General features: G+C 59.8%; 1 protein-coding gene and 1 non-coding gene across 2 annotated transcripts in view; both read right to left on the reverse strand.

The window, feature by feature from the left end:
* Window positions 1-161: 161 nt before the first annotated feature.
* Window positions 162-8105, reverse strand: part of WNT10A (Wnt family member 10A) — a 13551-nt gene continuing 5607 nt past the window's right edge. The window contains exons 2-3 of the mRNA XM_009645710.1: window positions 4964-5340; window positions 162-629 (exon numbers count right to left, since the gene is read on the reverse strand). Of these exons, the coding sequence (XP_009644005.1) occupies window positions 162-629; window positions 4964-5340 (845 nt within the window). The remainder of the gene's footprint in view (window positions 630-4963; window positions 5341-8105) is intronic.
* TRNAV-GAC lies at window positions 2647-2719 on the reverse strand. The gene has a single exon. It is a non-coding gene; the product is annotated as a tRNA-Val (tRNA).

Here is an 8105-nt window from a genome sequence, read left to right on the forward strand (position 1 = left end):
GTGTTGGGAGGGTGCCGAGCATCTCCTCTCCCGCTCCCCCCGGAGCAGAGGGAAGTGGGTGGCTCCATCTCCCCCCCAGCGCTGATCCCTGTCTCCCTCCCCCCCTGCGGGCAGGCGTGCTTGTCCCTGGCACCCTGGGGTGGGCACCCGTCCCTGCCCGGCTACTTGCAGACGCTGACCCACTCGGTGATGCGACACTCCTCGCAGGCCACGAAGCAGCACCAGTGGAACTTGCAGTTGCAGCGCTCGCTGCGGGTCTGCCGCAGGATGTTGTGCCCGCGGCCGCAGCACAGGCTCTCACAGTTGTCCATGCCCGGGCTGGTCTTGTTGCACAGGCGCCCTTGGGTGCCCAAGGAGTCCAGGGCCGGTTCCCGCTCACAGAAGTCGGGTGACTTCTCAAAGTAAACCAGCTCGCTGATGCCGGCCCGGCGGCGATGCCGAGCGTGGCCCGGCTCCAGCTGCCCAGCGTTGCGGTTGTGGGGTCGGATGAGGGTGGCCCCATAGAAGCGGTCCTTGAGCAGGGACCCCACCAGGCGAAACTCAGGCGTCACCTGCCAGCAGGTCTTCAGCTGGCAGCTTCCCGAGGTCCCGTGGCATTTGCACTTCCTCCTCATGTTGTCCATCACCACCTGAGTGGGGAGGGGAGGGCAGAGGTGTTAGCATGGAGGAGATGTTTTTGGGGGCCAGAGAAGCCATCACAGCTCTCTAGAGGGGTTGGCACTATGGGAACACCATGGGCTGGCACAAGCAACCGTCAGAGCCCTGGAGCTGCAAAGCCAGTGAGGTTGCACCCTGTTACTCAGTGTCACCCATGTCCCACACCCTGTCCCTTCCCATCCTGGCAGGACCGAATGGCTTTTCTACTCCAGCAAGGGACCGGCACCTAAAGGAGAGGGTGAGCCACCCAGCCTCAGGGAGGACAAGGAGCCTGGATCTCACCTTCCACTGCTGCTTGGCTCCAGCAGCATCAACCCAACCACAGACCCCAGTTAAAGCTGGCGTGGCTGCATCTTAGCAGCCCTACTGGGACCCCCCGGTGCAGGGGTACCCCCCACATCTCGCCGGCCAGGAGCGCTGCGAGTGGGGCATGCAGAAAGGATGCTTTTTCCTCCCCAGAGCTTTCCTCCCATAAAGCCCTAGCTCCAGAAGTCCTGGGAGCAGCTCTGCTTTTGGCTCTTGCCTGCTTTCCTGTGGGAGCCCTGGGTGCAGCACTGGGGGGCTGAAGTGCTGCATCCTACCATTGCCCAAATTTCAAGCAGGGATCAGAGATGCTCACGAGGTTTTGGAGGCCACAGCAAGGCTGGTGCCACACATCCACACCCCGGCAAGGGCCAGCATGTGAGTCAGGCTGGGGCTTGCAAAGACTATGTGAGGCTGATCTCCCCCCTGCCCCCAGCACCATGCTCCAGGGTTTGGGAGGAGCCCAGGGGACATGTGGCCCTGTGCAAGGTCCCATCCCATGATGCCAGCCCTGCCCAGCCACCCAGCTTCACGCTTGACATGCCGCCTGTTCCTGCCCCCTCCCTGGGGGGGACACGTGTGCAAGGAGTGCCTTGTTTTGGTAGGGGTGGGTAGTTTTTCCTCCTTGTTTTCTTGTTTTTGAGTAAATCTCCCCATTGCTAAGCAGTTATGGTAATGAAGGCAGGTCAGGGAAACATGCCTGGAGCTCAGGCACACAGCGGAGAGGTCTGGGCTGGGCTGGAGTTTGGCTTTCATCCTGCTGAGAGTCCTCTCTCCTGCCGGGAACAGCCTCCACCTCACAGGTAATGAGCTTCTCGGCCTCTGCCATGCCCTGGGTGTGCCGGCAGGAACACCGGCTGCTCACCATCGTCCTTGCCACCATCCACAGGAACACGCTGCCACCAGGACCCCATCCTTTCCCACATCCCTTCCCTGCTCCCTTGGCTGGACCAGGGCAAATCCTCATGGGATGGTCACCACTGGGATGGAGGGGACAGTGGTGTGACAGCTGGACCAGGGCTCATTTGGGGCTGTGGTTGGTCGCAGCAAGGGCTGGAGAAGGCAATGTGTGTGTGCCATCTCCATCACCCAAGCCATCACCGCTGAGCATCCTGAGCCCCAGCACCACAGCACCCATCCATCCCTGCCCAGGGACAGCTCATTCTCCCTCCTGAGTGGGCAGCGCAGTGGGGACGGGACCCTGCCAGAGTTGGGAGACCTGAGAAGGACCCATATGCATTTTGGCCTCACGCTTGTTCCATCAGATCTCTTCCACACACCCCTACCCGGCCATGAGCTTCCCCCATCTCACAGACACCCGGGTTCAGCACATGCCTGGACTCGCTGGTGCTTTCTTTCGCACATTCCCAGCTCCTCCCAGACACGCTCATAAGAGCTTTATCGTAGGTCTTTGTTGTGAGGGTAATGGGTAGTTCCTGGCTGCCTTTCATCCTCTCTTGCTCTCTGATCTGGAGGGTTAGGAGGACCTGCAAAGCTTTTTGCATGCTTCTGCTGCTCCTCACTGGGGAACTTGCACCCTCTCAGGGATGCAGGACACCCACCTTGGTCTTGAGTGTCAAGACCAAGATGACCTCTGCCACCATCAGAGGATGCTGCACATCCCCTGCAGCTGCAATCCCCTCCCTGGCTTCATAGCTGGATGCAGACAAGGAAAAAAGATCAGTGTGTTTCTGCCTGGTTTCGAACCAGGGACCTTCCGCGTGTCAGGCGAACGTGATAACCACTACACTACAGAAACCCACATCCCATGGCCACTGGATGCGGCCATTGGTGGGATCATCACCTCACCTTGGCATTGCAGGGTCTGAGTCCAGAGCTGGGTTTATCCACACGCAGAGCACCCTTGGGACACGCAAGGACCGTGGAGAAGATGCTCAGCATCAGTGAGATGCTGGAGAGCCCTAGGTCCTGCAGCTGCTTGGTGCATACAGAGGGATGGTGCGTGGAGCGCACGGCACGTGGCGTGTGTGTCCACATCACCGCTCTGCTCAAGGGGTTCAAGCCTTGGGACTTAGGAGGGAAACACGGCACGTGGCGTGTGGCACATCACCGCTCTGTTCAAGGGGTTCAAGCCTTGGGACTTAGGAGGGAAGGACCACAGAGCTGCTGCATCCAGCATGGCCACTCATTTCCTGGGAAATCCCAGCAGATTGCTCCTTATTACAGCAGAAAGATGGTCCTAGGAGCGAGGAGGGCTCAGGTGGGTGTGGGACCCATGGCGTTGCTAAAAGAGCAGACAGGGAGCTGGAGAATCCATCCCCAGGCAATGTGGATGTCCAGGTCCATTCCTGGCAATAAGCATGGCACCAACAGGCACAGACCAGACACAGAACCATCTTGCTCCAATGCATGGCACCCACAATCATCACAACCCAACGTGCAGACGGGCCCACACCCTCATCTCACCAGGGTCCCCAAGCTGGGCAGCCTGTCCAGCCATTGCTTCTCCACCTGCCCTGGTACCATCCCCTCCTTGAGCTCTTTGGTCCTCCTCTGCCTCTGCTTCCAGCTCCCAGGCTTCTTGCAACAGTCCAGCTCTTGTCTCAGAGGCCACCAAGAGCTGACATTGCCACTCCTGTCCCCTTGGGGACAAGCAGACCCCAGACATTTTTGCTGTTGCTGGCTCCCTCAGGACACGGTGGTGACATCCCCCCTGTGCAAATATTCCTCTCTCACCTTCCCCTCCCTCTGCAGCGGGCTGTGGGGCTTTCATTGGCAAATGGGCAATACAGGCCCCGAATTTCTGAGTGCTGCCAAGAGTCCCTGTGGTTTGGGATGCACAAAGCTGGAGGGGAGCCAGGATGAGCCCTGCAGCCAGAACTGGGACAGGGGGTCTTGTCTGGCTTGGGGCAGAGCAGCTTGCGGAGAATTTAACTGCCTAACGCCGAGTGAGCCTTCACCACACGCAAGCAAACAAAGCCAAACAAGCAAAAAGCTCTGGCTTTCCCCAGGCATTTACAGCTTGGCCAAACTGGGACGGCTTTTCGGGGTGGTACAGCTCAGCTCCAGCACCAGGCCAGGGCACACATCAAGGTCCTGCTCTGCAGTGTCCCCATCTCACAGCTGGCTTTAAACATGCTCAAAGCAAGAGGCACATCCAAATGTCTGAGCCATCCTGGGGAAACACTCCCTGCGGAATTCTGATCTTTAATTACTTATTCCTGCAGCCACTACACCTCCCTCCCTGTGGGGCCCTGGCAGTGTGCGGCTGGGGTCTTGGGGACAAATGTCCAGCTGGATCCATGGGATGGGGTCTCCCTGGCACCTGCCTGGACCAAAGCCGGGCAGGGAAACGCAACCATCCTCCCAGCCCCTCCTGCCCCTGTGCTTCTTGTCTCCGATGTCAGGATGCTTTTAAACATCAGCTTCCAGACAGAGTGAGCTACTAATTAGCACCTTTAATGAGACTGGACATCATGAGAATGGGGGGGAGGCTGCCCTGCTTGTCCAGGCAGGCTCCAGCACCCTCTCAGAGCTGGGGGACGAGGCTGTGGGCTGTCACCTCTGCTCCTCCGGAGGGGACGCTGCACTTCCCAGCTGGCACAGGCGCCCACTGCCTGGCTCAGTCCCGCTCACATCTGCCTCCTCGGGGCACCGGCTCCCTCCCCGGAGGCAGAGCCACGGCTGGGTGCTGCAGAGCCTGTGCTGTGTCCCCTCACTGGGGGGACACCAGTTCACCCAGTCCCTGAGTCAGTTCACCTCCATAGCACTGCTGCAGCACAGGCAGGTGACAGTGGCCTGGGAAGTGTCCCTTGGCGGGGGGACAGCAGAGGTGCTCAGAGGTGCCCTCCCCAGCAGAGCTGCCCAGCAGCAGGGCTGCGCCACTGCCTTTGCTCTGGGCAAAACTGGGGAGAGGAGGTACCTTGGGGACAACCCCAGCCTTGCACATGTGCCCCACCACAGCCAGCACGAGCCCCTTGCAGTCCTGGGGACCCCATCCCTCCCACCATTGCCCCCTGCCCCAGCCCAGCGCCCCGCTCACCTGCCGGCCCACGCGGTTGTTGTGCAGCCTCATGCGGGAGTGGATGTCCCTGTAGGTTTCCCGGGAATCGAGGAAATCCTTGGAAAACTTCTCCCCATAGTCCACGTCAGGGCTGCACCCTCCCCATTCCCAGGAGTCCTGGAGGCCGGGGGTCTCGGCCGGCATGTGCTCCATGTGCACCCCGTGCACCATGCCTTTGCCACGGTTCATGGCCTCCAGCTGCAGACGGTGCAGCTTGCGCCGAAAAGCCTCTTCATCGCCCCGGCGCTTCTGGTCGCAGCCGCAGGCCTGCAGCTTGCCGAGGGCACAGGCGTTGGAGACGGCATGCACCACACCGGCGGCCGCGATGGCATAGGCAAAGGCGCTCTCCCGAAAGCCTGCAAGGAAGCAGAGAGCGGGGCTCAGGCTGGGCGGTGTGACCCCCACAGGGGGCTGGATGAGCCCAACATCGTGCTGGGGTGTAGGGAGCCAGTGGTTTGGCTTTTGCCTTGCCTTGTCCTGATGCACCAGCTCCCACCTGGACCATGAGCAAATTCTCACTTGGTGCTCTCCAGCCCCATTCCTACCACAGCATTGCTCAGGCATCAGTGTCATGGCTTTGATGGGAAAGGCAGTATCTCCTCCCTCCCCTCCACTCAGTTTCCCAGTATATTAAATATAATATTAAATATAATGCTGGCTGAGGAATACTTCTGCTGAGGAATGGGCCATTTCTGCTTACCCACAGGGTGCAGGATCAGGCAATAACAGGAGCAGGCAGCACTGCCTGTCCAGCCCCATCCTTCTGCCCATATGCACTCCCTCCCCGAGCCCCGCCAGCTCCTGCAAGGAGCTCTAAATGTGATACCGTGCTGGAAAAATCGAGCATCCCTAGTTACTTAGAGCATGCCGCGACCGCACCGCCCGCTGCCAGGGCCAGCAGCTGGTTGTCGTTAAACGCCAGGGAGCAAGGATGTCCGCAAGTATCATTAGCTGGGGATGGGGGGGACAGGGACAGGGATGGGTGCCATGGCAGGGGCTCCGCGGGGCTGCAAGCGGGGGCTGCCCGAGGGCCGCTCGGCTTCACTGCAGCTGGGTGAGGAGCCTCCCCTACCTGGGAACTTCGATTTTATTTTAAATGCAAAGTAATATTTTTGTTTCTGGTTCCCAGGCCAAGCAGGGAGCCCTCAGTGCCCTTTGCTTCGGTGCGCAGTGACCGGCCCCAGCATGAGGAAGAGAAGGAGGGAGAGCCAGATTTTGTGCTGCGGCCTCACATGTGAATAAATAAATAGCTGGAGTTCGCCAGCCTCTCTCCCTCGGTCGGACAAGAGCAGCTTCATCAGCCCTGGCTTTGCTACAGCTGAACAGACAAGAGATTTGAGGGCATTTTCTCCAGCAGATCCGTGCCATCAAACGTGGGGCTTGGGCAAGCACCCCAAAGCGCAGATCCCAGGCAGGGGCTCTGCTCAGCTCCCTGCCTGCACCACGGAGTCACCAGAGGTGAGAGCACAACCGCTCCCCGCCGCCGTCGCCCGTCCTGGGCGATGCTCCCCATCACACATGTCTCCTCGGTGGTTTGCTCCTGCCCGCCGAGCAAACGCTATGATCTTATTAAAGGGAAATGAAACGCCACTCAGAAACCTGCATTTAAAGTCACGCTGCTCTTTTGTGTGTTAATTTGACACTGGTGCATTTAAAAAATTAACGAGGCGCTGCTTAAAAGCCAGCGGGAGCCTCTCCCAGCTTCCCCTCGGTGTGGGACAAGCTTGCTCTCAGCCTGCCTCTTCCCATGCACAAGTTGAACAACATTTTTCAGCGGGCAGGTAATGGGGCTGCTCGTGCGTACGCTGCGCAGCCTCCCTGGGGAGAGCACTGGCAGGCAGCGCCTGCAACACACCCACATCGTTCTTAGAGCAGAACAGCCCGAATTTGGGGAACTTCAGCCCCCAGGAAGAGTGATGCAGGGTGGAGAACTGGCACAGGAAGGTCTCCAAGGTCCCTGAATCCTCCCCGAATCAGTTCTCCGTGCCCACAACCTGGGTCAGCTCCAGCCCTTCCTGAGTCAAACGCAGGCGCAGCCCAAGAGCGGGGACTCGTCACAGCTGGTGCCCGGGGATGGGGGCAGCAAGCCCTCCGCCTGGCGTGGCACTCTCCTCCCAGCCCTGCCTTTCCGTTAGCCTCTTTCTCACACATTTCTCCAGCCTAACGAATAATTGCCCATGTGGCATCTCCTTAAAATCCCTCCTGGAGCCCAGACAGAAGCTCTACCCCACCCAGTCCGTCTAGCAAGCCCGTCTCCTTACAGGTAAAAGAGGCCAGGTTTGTTTGGTGCCCTCCATGGCTGGGAAACCCCTGGGGTCAAGCCCCAGCCCCTCTTCTTCCTCCGCTGACCTCCAGCCACGCACAAGCTGAGGGATGAAGCATGGGTCCTTGTCCCTGGAGCTGCCATCTCCCAGGCTGTGGGCAGGGGACGGGCTGCTCCCCAGGACTTGACATCCCATCGCTCCGGGAGTCTTGTCCCCACCTCACCACAGTCATTTCCCTGCTGAGTACCACTCTGCTCTTCCCTTCTCGCCTCCTTCCCTCACCCGCTCTCAGGGGGAGCTGTGAGCAGTGGGGAGGAGGGGGCCAGGGCAGCGCCAGGACCGCAGCAGCCATGCCAGCGCGGTTCTGCTTGGAGGTTCAGTTTACATTCCTTGCTCTACCCCGGCCATGCCAGAGCCCGGAGGATCGCAGCAAAGCAGCGAGCAACGTGGCTGCAGGCGACAACCACTGGCCTCGTGGGCTTGGCGAGAGTGGGAGTTCCCAGAAACCACAGCTGAGCGCGGCACGTGCAGCAGCCAGCCCCGAGCCCTTCGGAGGGAGGCTCTCCAGCTGCCCCAGCCATCCAAGACCTCAGTGGTAGTGTCTGAGTCACCAGACCCCTCCAGAGATTGCAGAAGAGGTTGTAGCCGTGGGAGGCGTGAGGGCAAGTATTTCACCCTACAGGGAAGAGGGAATGGAGGACACCACCCCAACACCACCGCCGGCACCCAGCTTGCCATGCACTTAAAGGACCTTGCTGGACAAGGAGGATGGATCTGAAATCTCGGCCCGAGGTCAGGTCCCAAAGCGGCTTTCTTAGCAGGGGAAAATTTTCCCTGTCAAGGTGCACCCAGGAGAT

The sequence above is a fragment of the Egretta garzetta genome, unplaced genomic scaffold, assembly GCF_000687185.1.
Source record: "Egretta garzetta isolate BGI_Z169 unplaced genomic scaffold, ASM68718v1 scaffold219, whole genome shotgun sequence".
Lineage (NCBI taxonomy): Eukaryota > Metazoa > Chordata > Aves > Pelecaniformes > Ardeidae > Egretta > Egretta garzetta.